The 16,566-nt window shown below is 31.3% G+C and overlaps 7 protein-coding genes across 7 annotated transcripts; 2 read left to right on the top strand and 5 right to left on the bottom strand.

Moving 5' to 3' along the window:
* Positions 1-396: 396 nt before the first annotated feature.
* Positions 397-1,992, top strand: NFS1 (cysteine desulfurase; the record flags this gene model as incomplete). Its single annotated transcript, XM_064860701.1, has 1 exon — positions 397-1,992. The coding sequence occupies one exon, from the start codon at positions 397-399 to the stop codon at positions 1,990-1,992; it is 1,596 nt and encodes a 531-aa protein (XP_064717718.1).
* A 520-nt stretch (positions 1,993-2,512) lies between these two features.
* LEU2 (3-isopropylmalate dehydrogenase) lies at positions 2,513-3,604 on the bottom strand (the record flags this gene model as incomplete). The annotated part of the gene is made up of 1 exon (XM_064860700.1): positions 2,513-3,604. One exon carries the CDS (start codon positions 3,602-3,604, stop codon positions 2,513-2,515), a length of 1,092 nt encoding a protein of 363 aa, XP_064717717.1.
* An 866-nt stretch (positions 3,605-4,470) lies between these two features.
* Positions 4,471-5,424, bottom strand: RLP7 (Rlp7p; the record flags this gene model as incomplete). The annotated part of the gene is made up of 1 exon (XM_064860699.1): positions 4,471-5,424. One exon carries the CDS (start codon positions 5,422-5,424, stop codon positions 4,471-4,473), a length of 954 nt encoding a protein of 317 aa, XP_064717716.1.
* A 786-nt stretch (positions 5,425-6,210) lies between these two features.
* On the top strand, positions 6,211-8,850 carry RFX1 (Rfx1p; the record flags this gene model as incomplete). Its single annotated transcript, XM_064860698.1, has 1 exon — positions 6,211-8,850. One exon carries the CDS (start codon positions 6,211-6,213, stop codon positions 8,848-8,850), a length of 2,640 nt encoding a protein of 879 aa, XP_064717715.1.
* A 1,945-nt stretch (positions 8,851-10,795) lies between these two features.
* Positions 10,796-12,226, bottom strand: CBF5 (pseudouridine synthase CBF5; the record flags this gene model as incomplete). The annotated part of the gene is made up of 1 exon (XM_064860697.1): positions 10,796-12,226. One exon carries the CDS (start codon positions 12,224-12,226, stop codon positions 10,796-10,798), a length of 1,431 nt encoding a protein of 476 aa, XP_064717714.1.
* A 714-nt stretch (positions 12,227-12,940) lies between these two features.
* Positions 12,941-14,209, bottom strand: IDP2 (isocitrate dehydrogenase (NADP(+)) IDP2; the record flags this gene model as incomplete). The annotated part of the gene is made up of 1 exon (XM_064860696.1): positions 12,941-14,209. The coding sequence occupies one exon, from the start codon at positions 14,207-14,209 to the stop codon at positions 12,941-12,943; it is 1,269 nt and encodes a 422-aa protein (XP_064717713.1).
* A 1,425-nt stretch (positions 14,210-15,634) lies between these two features.
* SSP120 (nucleobindin SSP120) lies at positions 15,635-16,360 on the bottom strand (the record flags this gene model as incomplete). The annotated part of the gene is made up of 1 exon (XM_064860695.1): positions 15,635-16,360. One exon carries the CDS (start codon positions 16,358-16,360, stop codon positions 15,635-15,637), a length of 726 nt encoding a protein of 241 aa, XP_064717712.1.
* Between the last annotated feature and the right edge of the window lie 206 nt (positions 16,361-16,566).

Here is a 16,566-nt window from a genome sequence, read left to right as displayed (position 1 = left end):
AAAAAAAAAGAAAGAATGGGGAATACTGAATTACCGATGTAGAGAAGATAAAGAGAAAGAGAAAGTGGAAGAGATTGTGTAGAACCTGTGTGAGGTAAAGTGGCAGTATTCATTGATTGTAGTTGTGTTGCGGGTTAAACTAGAAGGGTACATTATCTTATTTCTTATTTTTTTCCCTTTATAAAGAGGTTTTTTATTAATTCTTATATTTGTCAACATAAGCAATCTTTAAAAATTATATTTGAGCATTTAGATAAGAGTATATAAAAGACAATTCATTAGTGAGTTTTTTATTTTTATTCATACCATAGATATTCATTGATTAGGTTGATTCCTAAAAGTATATATATTCAAATACCATAACGAATTTTTTGCTATTTTGCTAAAGCAGTATTGATGTTATTATTGAAAAATTCGTCGTTGACTAATAATTCAATTAATATGATCAAAGTCTCGACCACTAATCTAACGTCTGTATCTGTTTATAGGACTAGATTTATTAGATATAATCATATCAACACATGTAGTAAACATATATTTGTTAGACCATATCATGTTACAAGAATAACGAATACATTCAAGGCAGCCACGGCAACTAAAAAGGTTATTGATATTCCAGAGGATTTCGCATTAGAGACGCACACGGATATCCAGGCTGCCACAAAGGAACAAGCTAAACAAAGATCGGCTGCTATGTCCTTAAACGATTCAAATATAATCACAAATGCCGTATCCTCAGCTACTACAGCATTACACCATGCATACAGACAAGATACAGGGTTCGGTACAAGACCTATATATATGGATATGCAAGCTACCACGCCAACTGATCCTCGTGTTCTAGATACTATGCTGAAATTCTTCACTGGGCTGTATGGTAACCCACATTCAAATACACATTCCTATGGGTGGGAAACAAATAAGGCTATTGAGGACTCAAGGAAGCATATTGCTTCTTTGATTAATGCCGATCCAAAGGAAATAATTTTTACCTCAGGTGCCACAGAATCAAATAATATGGTGATTAAGGGTGTACCTCGTTTCTATAAAAAGACCAAAAAACATATTATTACCACTAGAACTGAACATAAATGTGTTCTGGAAGCTGCAAGAAGCATGATTAATGAAGGTTTTGAAGTAACCTTTTTAAATGTTAATAAAGATGGGTTGATTGACTTAAAGGAATTGGAATCATCTATTAGACCAGATACTTGTTTAGTTTCTGTGATGGCTGTAAATAATGAAATCGGTGTTATTCAACCTTTAAAAGAGATTGGTGCAATTTGTAAAAAAAATAAGGTTTATTTCCATACTGATTGTGCTCAAGCATATGGTAAGATTAAGTTGGATGTAAATGATATGAATATAGATATGTTGTCAATTTCTTCCCATAAAATTTACGGTCCAAAAGGGATTGGTGCGTTGTACGTTAGAAGAAGACCAAGAGTCAGATTAGAACCTTTATTGTCTGGGGGTGGTCAAGAAAGAGGTTTAAGATCGGGTACTTTGGCACCACCACTAGTTGCTGGTTTTGGTGAGGCTGCCAGATTATTAAAACAAGAGTTTGTTAATGATGATGCCCATATTAAGAGGCTGTCTAAAAAGTTGATTGATGGGTTGTTAGCTTTGGAACATACTACGTTGAATGGTTCTGCAGAGCACAGATATCCAGGCTGCATCAATGTTTCTTTTGCATATGTAGAAGGTGAATCTTTGTTGATGGCCTTGCGGGATATTGCTTTGTCCTCTGGGTCTGCATGTACTTCAGCATCATTGGAACCATCTTACGTTTTGCATGCCTTAGGTGCAGATGATGCTTTAGCACATTCTTCAATTAGATTCGGTATTGGTAGATTTACTACAGAGGAAGAGATTGATTACGCTATTAAAGCAATTAGTGGAAGAGTCAAATTCTTAAGAGAATTATCTCCATTATGGGAAATGGTTCAAGAAGGTATCGATTTAGATTCTATTGAATGGTCTGGTCATTGAAATATGCTATATACATAAATAGTAATAAGTAAAACTAAATTAGAAAGTTTATGTAAAAATAATTGCATAATGAGTTTTATCTAGTAAATAGTTTTCCGTTTAGTCATATTACCTAAATATATGTTAAATACCATATATGATGTTACTAATAAATATGAAACAAATATCAATATAGATATATTTGTTCTAAGGGGAGCCTAATTATTGTAATAATATAGAAATAAACTAGTCTGTACTGTTATTGAAAGATGTATAAAATTGTTAGAATTTAACTTGTTTTGTTCCATTTAATTAAAGTTCATTAAAAAGGTTATATATAAAAGAATACTACTACATTATGAATATTGAATGCACAGTATTATCTCAAAAAAATGCATGATATATAGATAAGTATACTTGAGGCTTTGTATTGACTTGACTTTTCTATTCATAAGTACTCTAATTCCCTTATATTAGTTTATTTCTATGTTTGTCATTTTCTTTCGTTTTAATATAATATCAATTTGGATGAATCCATTTTTTAAGTTAAAATTTCTTTAATAGATTTTGCAATAGCATCACCAACTTCGGATGTAGAATTGTTACCACCTAAATCAGCAGTTCTGACACCTGAATCTAAAACTTTTCTAACGGCTTCTTCTACCGCTTTACCTTCTTCGACTAAATTCAAAGATAATTTCAACATCATGGCGGCAGATAGGATAGTAGCAATTGGGTTAACTTTACCCTTTGGTAGATCAGGTGCTGAACCATGGCATGGTTCATATAGACCAAAGGCTGTGTTGGTATCGGGTAAAGAAGCCAAGGAGGCAGAAGGTAATAGACCTAATGAACCTGGGATCACAGAAGCTTCATCAGAAATGATATCACCGAACATGTTAGAGGTAATTATAATACCATTTAATTGATTTGGATTCTTAACTAAGATCATTGCAGCAGAGTCAATTAATTGATGATGTACTGTTAAAGTTGGGAATTCTTCTTTAATAGTCTTTTCAACAGTTTTTCTCCATAATCTAGAGGAGGCAAGGACATTAGCTTTATCTAATGACCAGATTGGTAATGGAGGGTTGTGTTGTAAAGCCAAGAAAGCAGCCATTCTTGTAATTCTTTGAACTTCTGGAATAGAATATTTTTCGGAGTCCCATGCTACACCATCACCTTCGTCTTCTTTTCTTTCACCAAAATAAATACCACCAACCAGTTCTCTAACGACAGTGAAATCTGTGCCCCTGGCATATTCAGCTTTTAATGGAGATAGATCTAATAAAGAATCAGATGCAAAATTGCATGGTCTTAAATTAGCATATAATTGTAATTCTTTACGAATCTTCAAAAGACCTTGTTCTGGTCTAACAGCACCAGTCCCCCATTTTGGACCACCTACAGCACCTAATAAAACTGCATCGGCTTTCTTAGCAGCTGCTAAAGCTTCATCAGGTAGAGGAACACCAGTGGCATCGATAGCAGCACCACCGATCAAGTGGTGTTGGAATTCAAATTTAACATTTGGACGAACAGATTCAATGGCATTTAAAACTTTAATGGCTTCTTCGGTAATTTCTTGACCGACGTGATCACCAGGAAGGACAACAATTTTTTTAGTAGACATTTCTTGCTTTATTTTTTTAATCTGTATTTATGTATTGAAATATAGTAATGAGGTAAGTGGAAATTATAGGACAGATGTGTTCTGGGGATATATAAGGAGACAAAATAACAATCCTTTGCTTTACTTTTCTATTTTTCAGAATGTCTTAATAGTTTAGCAAAGTAAAAGGAGCAAGCTAAGAAAAATAGTTAAAGTAATAGGTTGATTTACACATATTTATATATATAATATTTTGTCTGGTAGAGATTACCGAGGATCTATCAATTAGAAACCTCCCATTTGGAATAATGTATCATAAAAAAATTTAATTAAGCCCTTGTATATATCTCAATATGCTTGACCTCCTTTTGAGTCACGATCAAAATTCCGATATTTTCTCCGGTGCCGGAGAGTTGGATTTTCTCTAATTTTGCCGGTTTTTCCTTTTTTGGTAATTTATTCCGTTATGGAAGATATTTTTGTGTTTTTTCTTTGTACAAAATAGGCAATTTTCCGTATTGGAGTAAATTTTCCTAATATGGTAAGTGTTATATTACCTATAATATATTTTATATTTTGTATGAATTTACATAACTTTCAAATCAATCGTCTAAAAAATAAAATGTATTTTTTAAAGGATTGTAAACACAAAAGACAAAAAAACAAAACATTTAAAGTAAATACCTTTACCTAAATATATTTTCACACAAATTATTTTTAAACTAAAATTATTTTTATTATACAAGATTAAGGAAAAAGAAGAATAAAAATAAAAATAAAAATAAAAATTAAATGATTCAGTAATAATATACAACAGATTTATTTATATATACACATAAATATACATATTTATACCTATACCTATATTTCCAAATATGTGTGTAATATCAATTTAATTTAGTTAATAGTTTGTCAATATCAATTTGAATAATTGGTGCAACCGAAGAATTTGAAAGCTTACGTGTTTTCTTTTGTTGTTCACTTTGCTCAATTTTTTTCAATTTATTTAATGCATTAAAGCCCGAAGCTTCTTTATTCAATTTAAATGGTTGTAAAAAGAAATTAACTTCTTGGAAGTTTTCACCAAGAGAATTAATTTCATGAATAATATCTTCAATGCAAATAATACCATATTCACCCAATTTTTCTTCCACAATATTATTATCATTTAATATAATCTCCACAGGTTCTGGATCAGTTTCTCTTTTAAATATAACTTTACTTCTCTTTTGTATTAAAGAACGAACAGATTGTAATGATGGTTTACCAATGACAATATATGGAGAGATCAATCTTAACAATGGATAAGTAGTTTTTGTCAACTTCATAAAGACACCAGTATCCAATTCTTGTAATCTTAATAAATTCAAAATCTTGAATACTTTTTGTGGGATATTAACATTAGTTGGACCCTTAACTCTAAGAACAAAGAGTAATGTTGGTTCACCATTATAGACAATTTTCTCTCTTATAAATTCATCTTCGTTGTTTTCGAATTCTTCGTCTTCCTTCTTTTGTTCTGGTGTCTTCTCAAATACTTTTAATATAAAATTTTTTTCACTAGGCAAATGGTCCAAATCATTTTTCAGTTTCTTCAATTCAACTTTGGAGACTCTTTTAATTCTTTCCTTCTCCCTTTCAGTAGCTAGCGTGTTAGCCACAATAGTTTCTGCCCTAATAAATCTATTCTTTTTGGCAGACTTAAGCTTATTTTGTTTAGCCAATTTCTTTTTTGCTAGTTCTTGTTTTTCTAATCTTATTCTATCAGTATTTCTTCTTTTACGAAGTAATATTTCTGGTGTAGAATTTAATTCCTTCTTTCCAACATTTTGCGATGACATTGTTAATCTTTAAATGTTTGTTCTTCTTTCTTTTATTTACTTATTTTTTTTTAGTTACTTATCTATCTTACTTTTCTTAAACACTAGATAATATGGTACAACAGCAACACGTCTAATCAACTCTTCTCATGCATGCACACACATGTACATACATGGATATGTATCAGCACATTTAAGAATATCTAACTATAGGCAGTTCCTCTAACCAAAACCATCGAACAATTGAAAATAAAAATGGTCATCGCAAAAAAAAAAAAAGAAAATAAAAAAAATTTTTTTAATAAATCTTAAACATCCCAACACTTACATCCAGACACGAATCACGTGATGCAAGATATTTCCACCCAGACACCTGTTACCCCCTCACAATCACAAAAATTCCCGACTTGAGAAGCCACGGGTAACCACGGGAAACGGCACAAGTTGTTATGGCAATACATGGTAAATACAAAAAGCTGCACAGCTGCTGCTAGCATGCGTCAGTGGTTGGAGATCAAACATCACAGGAAAAGAAAGAAACATCAGATACAGACAAATAATCGTATTTCCATATTGGATAAGTTATGTTAAACACACATTAAGCATTTTTTCCAGTTTTTCCTTTTTTTTTTTTTTCCACATAACAATTATAAATAAAATAATTCCAAATTATCATCATATGGACAATAAAAAAGAAATATTAGAAATTATTTCAGTCTAATATTACCAGTATCCATTTATTAGTTAATAACAATATCTCCTACATCATTTTTAAAAAAAATAGCACATAATATATCCTTAGACTATATGAAGGATATATCCAATTCTAAAACACAGAGTAGTACCGTCACTACTAGTTCAACTAACTCAACTAGAACACCTATGAACAAAAATAATACAGGACAATCAACAAACACTCCATATAGTACACCTACTAGAACTACTTCTTCTATATATAATTTATTACATGCAACCACAACGCCAACCACTGATGACACTACCCATAATAAAACATCACCACAAAATGGTGAACCCAAAGGACCTTCTGTCTCTCCCAGTGATTTATCTAAACCAGCTGATTTTCTGAAATTAAAGGTTGATACTGCTCCTTCTGTTCCTGTAACTTCAAATAGAACACCTTCTCCCTCTTTTCCTAATAGTAATAATAACCATAATAAAAATATGCCAAATAATAAACAAGAATCATCAAATATCAATATTATTCCACCATTGAAAAACATAACAACACACTTATTAAGTGAAAATCCAAAAACTAAGTCAATAACGATCCATACGTCCACATCTTCATCCTCCTCACTTTATAAGCCAATTAATTATGAACACAACAGTATAAATAATGACACCAAGACAAAGACATCCTTACCTACTTTGATTCATTATTCGACTACAAATATGTCCAAAACTCTTCATAACCGATTACCTTTACTAAATAAATCCAACTCAACATTAAATCCTATCCAATATAGTCATCTAAACAAAACAAATGGAAGGTTAAACAAAAGGTCTATTTCTACACTTTCAAGTGATAATTTAATGTTTGTAATAGATAATGATAATACTGCTACTACTAATACTAGTACTAATAACCCTAATTCTAGTTATTATAACAATAATCATGACCATATGAGTAAAAAGTTCAAAATATCAAAGAATAATCTTTTTATTACTACTGATGATGATACAAATAAAGATATGGATAAAAATAAACCTCCTGCTGATAAAATAAAGTTAAGAAATAATTTAGTGACTAGAAGGAACACACAAGAATTGATTGCAAAAGGTATTGCAGAACAAAACTTGGATAAGAGCCTTTCTGAATATGCATGCATAGTTAAAAATGCCGAGTTAAAAGTATTAAATATGGATCCTTTAATAATATCAAAGTCCTTAATACAAAGAGCTGAACAAAATAAAGAACGTGAAAGGCAAGTTTTTGCTCTCTTGTGGTTAATGAAAAATTGCGAATCTAAGCATGACTCTTTTGTTCCAAGAAGTAAAATTTTTGCACAATATGCTTCTTCATGTGCTGAAAATAAATTGAAACCTTTATCTCAAGCCTCTTTAGGTAAATTAATCAGAACAGTATTTCCAGACCTCACAACAAGAAGATTAGGAATGAGAGGTCAGTCTAAATATCATTATTGTGGTCTTCGTTTAATTAATGAATCGGAAAGTAATCATAATTATAACCAGCTAATTCAGAGTTATAATAACCAACAAAACTCTTTAGAGAATATTGTTCAACTAGAAAATATTACATCCAAATCTAATGATATTAATGATAGAAATGTTAATACTAATCACTCAATACAAACTGCTGTAAAAACTAAAAGTAAAATCACTCAATTAAATAAAGATATGCATCAGAATAATAGATCATTTAAAAACAAAAATACTATTACTACAAACGACTCTTTTTTAAATGTTGATAGTACAAATTTAAACCAATCAATTAGTTTAAATAATAATAACAGTGATAATATATTCTTTATGAAGAATCTAATTGAAACTATATATGACAATAATGAACTCATCTCCGCAAATTATAAGTTAAATTTTCCCAAGATTACTATAAATCGAGTCAATAGTAAACTTGTGGACAAGGATATTCTGTCATCTTTAGAATCATTATACCAAATATATTGCACCACTATTTTTGAAAATATAAAATTTTTCAAATTTGATCAATTGAATGAAGATTTATTTTCGTTTAACCCGAGTTCTATTTCTCCACAAATGTTCAATCTATTCATTTCAGAAGAATTATTACCATGGATTCGTCAGTGTGACCTGGTTACCTACATTGCCATCATTAAATATTTATCAAACCTTGTTATCAATCATAACAATGTCAATGGTAATACTTTCAATAAGTTAGAATTATTTATTTCGAAATACATTAATCAAATATCGAAAGTCACTATAGGGTTACCGACTCAGTTTGTAGAAATGAAATTAGATATGGCAAAGAAATTCACCACTTTATTGAAAAAACTCTTGAAATTATTGAAATTTATTGCTGGATTTTTAAAAAGTTTCAAATCTTTTAGAAAAGGAATGAAAAAGGACTGGAATTCAATTGTCAATTTAGACGATATCTTGGAGGTGGTCACAACTGATGCAAAACAAATAGAGATAATGGGATTTATCAAAGAAAATGTTGCAATCCGTACTTCCAATCTTTTAAAAGATGATAGTCCAAATTCATTATACAATATAATAATCTCAATTTTAGAATTTATCTCTGAAATTAATGCACCTGCACATGAGATCATCAATGCATATATCAGATTTACAAACGCTCTAATCGGCGATATATCCTTAAAGTCATCAGAAAACTTACTACCTTGGCTGTTTTTCAACAACATTACTGTCCAATTAATTAATTATTCATTGGCTGCAACAAAATTTATATCACAAAATTAACACTATACATTTAAATAGAATAAACACATCACTATTTTATAAACGTAATTCCATATGAAGTATAAAGGAATTTTTTTTTAAATTTTTATAAAATTATATTGCTGCCACATTGTAATAACCTTAACTATACTACATAGTTGTGCACAATTCTTTTTATTGATTTTTAACAGCTCGAAATTACATTTCGTTGATATTGCTATGTATTGATTCACATTATTCAACCATTCTCCGTATCTTATCAATAGTAAACCTATCGTAACTAAGAGCGTTGTTATTGTAATTTGGTGGACCTTTATGATATATGTAATGCCCAATGCTGGGCCTGTACTTTTTAATTAGAAGTTTATTATCAACTAACCAAATAAAAGTAATACGAAATAATTGCCATTAAAACAACCGGTATACAGAATATCATACCATTATTTGAAGATAGTGGTATGACGGCTTTAGGCAACAGTTATTGTATGAATGGTCCGATTGTTCAGACAAAACAAAGCGTCATTATGATTTTTTGTTCTTAAAAATTGTTCAATGGTAAAATTGACTCCAGTAATACCATCACAGCATCACATTAGGCATTATTTAGTACCATTTCTTCAATATTAAACTTAAGAGACTCAATGTTGACCCTCAATAAAAATGATTGATTCATTAATTAATAGATCTATTTATATAGAGTATGCAAAAAGTATTCTTTTTCTTTAATGGACTAATTTACTTCATGAGTGTGCAAAGCCCCGTCAAAATATGCTTCACTCCTGTGACTAATTGAAAACTGCTATTATATACTTCCAGAGTAATACCATCAGCATAATCAATAGCATTTATAGTAAATGTTAACAACTTAGAAGAATAAAATAAGTTCAAACTAGAAGCTTTCAGTAATTGTTCCTTTGGAGAACCAAAAGTGTCTAGTTATACAACTGCAAATTCTATAGTGTTTTAATTTGCAAAAAAGTATGGTGGAATAGATGTTCCTGAATTGTCCTGATGTATTCTTAATTGCAAAACTAAAACAAATTAAAAATGCTGGCCAATTTTGTAAACCCAAACTTAACTAATAATTATTCATAACAAAATAGAAAGACCAATGATATATACACAACCAAAGCTCTCTATCCTTTAAACAATGTTTTCGACGTCTGAAAGTAACAAACAATTCTTTTTCGCTGACCAGCCCATTTAACTAAAAATTTTGTAAGACCTTGCTTAATCAAGCAAGTGAAATAATAATTTTATTTTTTTTCTGTTTGCTAATTCTAGAACTACACTTATTGTTTCTTTACTCCTATTTATTGCAAGTACTACTACACCATTAATTCAATATACTTTTTTCTAATTTCTCTTAGGCTATTTAATAACATATGATCACTCTTCAATCATTTCTCTTTTTATCAACTATTATCATAGAATAACTTAATATCATAGCTTTTTGTACTCTACTTGTATTCTTCTTGTATCAAGTATCGTTTCTTATAGGTCACCACATCTTTCTTTCGTTCGTATCTTTCTAGTACCTGTCTTACGTTTCTTCTTTTTTACATTTCTTTTTATTTTACTAATCATCAAATCCAAATCTAATTTTTTTTACTATGATTAAATGAGACAATATGGGTTAATTTAGATTACACGTCAGAACATTTAATATCAATACATAGAAAGAATCACATTTCCACCGATAATAAGAAGATAAAACAATTATTTCCTTAAATATTTCTAGCTCAATTATTTTATTCAAATAGAATGTCTCTTTTTTTAATATACTATACAGAATGCTATTTAGAAATCACATCTGTTATCATTTTATTAATGAGCAAAACAAAATAAAAAACGATTTATTCCTTACTTCTTTTCATTTTGCTTCATTATACAATTTACCTAAAATACAAATATACAAATAATTATGTTATGACAAAACAAAGTATAAAGAAAACCATAATTAAAATTATTTCTTAGACTTCTTTTTCTTCTTATCTTCAGCTTCATCTTCAGCCTTTCTCTTTTTATCCTTCTTTTCCTTCTTATCTTTCTTTTCCTTCTTTTCCTTCTTCTCCTTCTTCTCCTTCTTTTCTTTCTTCTTGTCTTCTTCCTTTTCTTTATCATCCTTAGTTTCGACTTCTTTAATTAAAGGCTTAGATTCCTTGGCTTCATTTTGAACTTCATTGGAGGAAGATGGAGAAGCAGTAGAGTCACCTTCTACCGGTTTTTCCAAAGAAACATAGGATTTCTTCCAATCTTCTGGAGTATTTTCATTAACACGACCAAACTTATCTAATTTACCATCTGCTTTCAATTGTTTTTTCTTTTGGGCAATTGGACCAAGACCCCATCTTCTTGGGTATAGATCTCTTTCCATAATACATCTCTTTACTGTAGCAACAACACCGTGATCACATGTAGCTAAGTCAACAGTGGACATCTGTGCGATAGCGACAGCAATAGCTTCACCTTTAGTAGTAATTAAAACAACTTCATCGTACAATTCAATGCCTTCTTCATAACGTAAAAGACCTGGAATCATTAATTTTGCACCGTAACAGACAGCATTTACAGCAGAGTCCTTAACAACAATTCTCTTATAACCAACTAAAAGAGTTTCTAATGGAGAAATAATTTTTCTTAAATATGATTCGTCTCTAGTGTTATCATAGACCCATTGGGCATCTAAAACATCATGTAAAGTGACCATATTATCGTTTTCACTTAAAGCACCAGATCTGACACGACGTAATTCTTGCATATGACCACCGACACCTAATAACATACCCAAATGAACACATAATGTACGCATATATGTACCGGCTTCACAAGAAGCCCAGAAAACACCTAAGTTTCTCTTATTATCGAATTCAATTAATTTAGAATCATAAATTGTACGAACACGCAATTGACGCTTAACTGCAGAAATCAAAGGAGGTCTTTGAAATAAGGCACCAGTTAAAGTTTCAATAGCACGGCCTAAATCCTTTTCATCCTTTAGAGCATCATGCAATCTAACAATACACACATATTCCTTACCTGCACCCTGTTGAGATTTAACTAATCTTGTGGCTCTATCGATACAAACAATTAAACAACCGGTAACCTTTGGATCCAAAGTACCAGAGTGACCGGTCTTTTCACAACGTAAGATACGCTTAATCCAAGCAACAACTTCATGGGAAGATGGGTTAGATGGTTTGTCTAAATTGATAACACCAGAACTAATATAGGATTTCAAATCTCTTTTCAATGGAGAAGAACCACATGGAATTGGAGTGTAATGACCACTTCTAACTAATAACTTATCATAGTTTTTCAATAATAATGGCCACTCTGAGGTGTCAACAGAAGCACCAGTATCTTCTGGTTTAATAACAAAATCACCTTTAGACATTGCAGTAATAATATTAATGATTTATTTTATCCTGTATTTAATAAACAGAAAAAAAAATTCTATATTATTTATTCTTTTTGATGGTAATGGGATATTAAATGCTAAAAAGTTTCTTTCCACCCCCTACAGAAGATGGTCCAGCTATGTCAAATGATGTCTTAATAATATTCTTCTCTTCAATACATCTAAAATTTATTTACAGATTCCTTTTCATTAATCATTAGCTATTTTCTTTGTTTCCTCTTCATCAAAGAAAATTTTTCACTATAACCAAAAAAAAGAAAAAGAAAAAGAAAAAGAAAAAAACAAAAAACAAAAAACAAAAAACAAAAAACAAAAAACAAAAACAAGGCAAAAACAAAAAAAAAATCGAGACTATACCGGGTAAACTTTGGTAGATCTATATATAATAAGGTAGACTTTGCAACTGAAGTGGTAGAGACAACGATCACTTTGATCTATAAACAACATACATAGAAGAATGTTACCTATTATTGAAAATGCTTAATATTATAGAAATAAAAAAGAAAATAAGAAAAAAAAAAAACGAACTTAAGTATATTTGACTTTTAGAATAGACATAGTCTTAAAAGCATATACATATGTTTACAAATACATGTGGTAGATATAAACGGGACAAAAATAAAGAATATTATCACAAGAGATTCTTTTGTGACCTTATATAAAAAAAGGATACTTTCTATGTTACCTTATTTAGAATGCTTTCTCAAAATCTTTGATTAATCTACTTTCCACGGCATCAATAAATTCTTCTGTAGTCGCATAACTTGATCTATCGGTCTTTCCTAAAATAAGAGCCAAATCCTTTGTCATGATTCCATCTTCTTGAACTGTACCGATAGTAGCACTTTCTAAGAGTTGGCCGAACTTGACTACCTCAGGGGTCTCATCCAACTTACCTCTTTGTATAATGCCACGAGTCCATGCGAAGATAGAGGCAATAGAATTTGTCGAAGTTTCTTTGCCCTGCTGGTGTTGTCTATAGTGTCTAGTGACAGTCCCATGAGCTGCTTCTGATTCAAAAGTCTTACCATCAGCAGAAACAAGGACCGAGGTCATTAAGCCTAGAGAGCCAAAACCCTGTGCCACAATGTCAGATTGAACGTCACCATCATAGTTTTTCATAGCAATAATAAACCCGCCATGAGATTTCAACATTTGAGCCACCATATCATCAATAAGTCTATGTTCATACCAAATACTCAACTCCTCGAATTTTGCCTTATACTCCTTTTCATACATAGATTCGAAGATATCTTTGAACATTCCATCATATTTCTTTAAGATAGTGTTTTTGGTAGTCGAATACAGCGGCATTTTTCTTTCAATAGCCAATTCGAAAGATGCCCTTGCAAAACCTTGAATTGATTCCTTTGTGTTGTACATTACCATAGCCACACCGCCATCTCTTGGATAATGGAATACATTTAGGACAATCTTCTCACTGTTGGAACTGAGAGAGTTTCCATTATCAACAGAATCTGGTTCAAAGACCAACTTCAAGCGCCCACCGCTTGGAATGACGGTATCGGTGGCCCTATACTGATCACCAAAGGCATGCCTACCAATAATAATTGGTTTCTCCCATTGTGGAACCAACCTGGGAATCCTTGGAATCACAATTGGTTCTCTAAATACAGTACCACCAAGGATGTTTCTTATTGTACCATTTGGTGATTTCCACATTTCCTGCAAATTAAATTCCTTAACACGGGCTTCATCAGGGGTAATAGTGGCACATTTGACGGCCACCCCATATTTCAAAGTGGCGTTAGCGGAATCTATAGTGACTTGGTCCCTGGTTTCATCTCTATATTGGATAGACAGATCGTAATACTTCAGATCAACATCTAAGAAGGGCAAGATCAGTTTTTCTCTAATTAAATGCCAGATGATTCTTGTCTGTTCATCACCATCCATTTCCACGATTGGTGTCTTAACTTTAATCTTGTTTGCAGTCATGATAATGGTATTATTATTGCTCTAAATGTCTTTATGAGGGTAGGAGAAAGTTTTTTTTTTCTATTCCAGATTACAATAACACACTATTTGGTAGTACTTCCTTTGGCAATTCAAAATTTAATATATAGCATACAAGGGTCAGAGTAAAATCTAGAGACTATTTGAAAAATGTTCTAAGTATATCAAGATCAAGGGGGAAACCTTGCAAGTAGTTGCCATTCAATATAGTGAAATCACTTTGAAATACATATATATATATGGATATGGATGTATATGAATAACATAATTCATAAGTAGCCTGAAACTTTTTCATTTCATGATGGATGAATTCTGATTACCATACCGCATAAATTTATTTAAAATTAAACGGGGCGAACAGCAAATCAAATCAAATCAAATCATGCATGATTGATTGTTAGAAAGTAGACTACACTATTTTTATTTTTATTTTCATTCTTATTTTTATCTTTTCTTTTTCTGATTTTTCTAATAGAACAAACAACAACATCCAGATGCCTTTAAACAAACAGGAAGAACGATTTACTAGGCAGTATGCGTTGTCTTTTGCAGTTGTTACATAAAGATGGTTTCTTGTTTCTTGTTTCTGGTGGTGTGCTTGGCGACATTTCGCAGACAACGAGTTTAGTTGTAATATTTCTGTTGTTCTCCCTTATCCCGGGCTGTGCGGATGCCCATCAAAAGAAAAAAAAAAAAATAAAAAACAGAATAGACAGAGCCTTTGTTTATTCTCTATTTTTTTTGGTTGTAGGGCGACCAGCTTCTCGGATAAACGGAGTTTCTATTTTCCTATGCATATTACTCTCTGAGTGTTACCCGAAAAGGAGACATACTCCAAATTAGGAAGATGTGCGTCCCGGTTGGGTAATCTTGTCTGTTTTAGTTTTATTTATCATATATAACAACAGCCTCCTTATTGTTTTCTTCCTTTCCGCCAACCTCCGCTGCCCACCAAATCGCAAAAATGAGTTATATATACATAATAACTGTGGAAGAATGGTTCATGCATAACGTATACATATATACACATACATATTTATCCCCCTCTTCTAATGCAATCTTCTAATTTGAAACCTCTCTTTATCACAACTTGATTTTAATATAAAGCTATGAAACGGATTGATGAATGACAGTAAAGAAAAAAAGCAACAGAAAAAGGATTCCAGAATTCCTTATAGTTTAACTTTCTAAAATTAGAATTATGATGGTATTTACATATTGTTCATATAAAGAATAACCATCTTTTCTCTCTTTTCTTTTCTTTTCTTTTTTTCCTTTTTTTTTTTTTTTTTGATGATGAACTCTGTAAAAACATTATATACATGTATATAAATATATAATGCATGTATTTGTATTTGTAGTTAATTATAATGTGTCCTTTTTAATTTGGCTGTTTTCTTTTTTCTGTTAAAAGAAACCATTTTTGAAATTGGCCGGGATATTTTCAACGTTAATGCGTGATTCTAATTCATCATCTGTAATAACTGTGGCACGGGATGCACCTCTTTGAATCTTCTCCTCATGTTCAATTTCATGTTCATGATGTAGTAGTTCATGCTCTACATCCTCCTTGTGTACAATCTTCACCTCGGGATCTGAATCCTTATGATACATGTTCCAGTGATGGATCTCATATTCCAGTTCAAAATCTGAATGATGGCCAACACCAACTCCTAAATCTGGGAACTTGTTGCCGTGCCTGGCAAAATCTAAATATTCAGACTTCCAGATCTTCGAATCATCATCCACATCCAATAACCTCATTATTAAATTCACAACTCTTGTCCCCATCCCCTCATCAATCTTTTCACTTTCGTCATGTTGACCCATACCATCACCTTTACCAACCACCTCACTTCTATCCAAACCATAAAGAGATAAAATATCATTGGCGTCTAAGTACCCCTTTTTCTTTATATCATGCAAAGCAAAAAATTGTTCCGGCGTATAAGTCTCCAACTGATGTTCTTGTGCCATATGCCATTCTTCCCAAGACTTTCCTTCTGGTGGCTTCTCTGAATCAATATTGATATGTGGATCTCTTAGCTCGTTTTCAATAGACATGGAATTGACCAGGCCTTTATTCCATGATAAAATCACTGCACCATAGGTAACAACTGTGTTTATTCTCATATTTGTATCTATTATTTTCTATTGATCTTCTTTTTTTTTTTTTGTTTCTTTTGTCACTCAATAAAACAATTAGATCGATTCTCTCTCTCTCTCTCTCTCTCTTTACTTAAATTTGGTTTCTATAATTTTTGTTCAGTGTATTATAATATTACCATTAATCATTCATCAAAAAATTTTTTTCCTCTGTTGATTTAACAAAAGTCAAA

The sequence above is a fragment of the Arxiozyma heterogenica genome (genome assembly GCF_036370985.1).
Source record: "Arxiozyma heterogenica strain weizmannii chromosome Unknown scaffold_5, whole genome shotgun sequence".
Lineage (NCBI taxonomy): Eukaryota > Fungi > Ascomycota > Saccharomycetes > Saccharomycetales > Saccharomycetaceae > Arxiozyma > Arxiozyma heterogenica.
The sequence above is the reverse complement of the archived record's forward strand: the minus strand, read 5'-3'. Positions and strand labels throughout refer to the sequence as shown.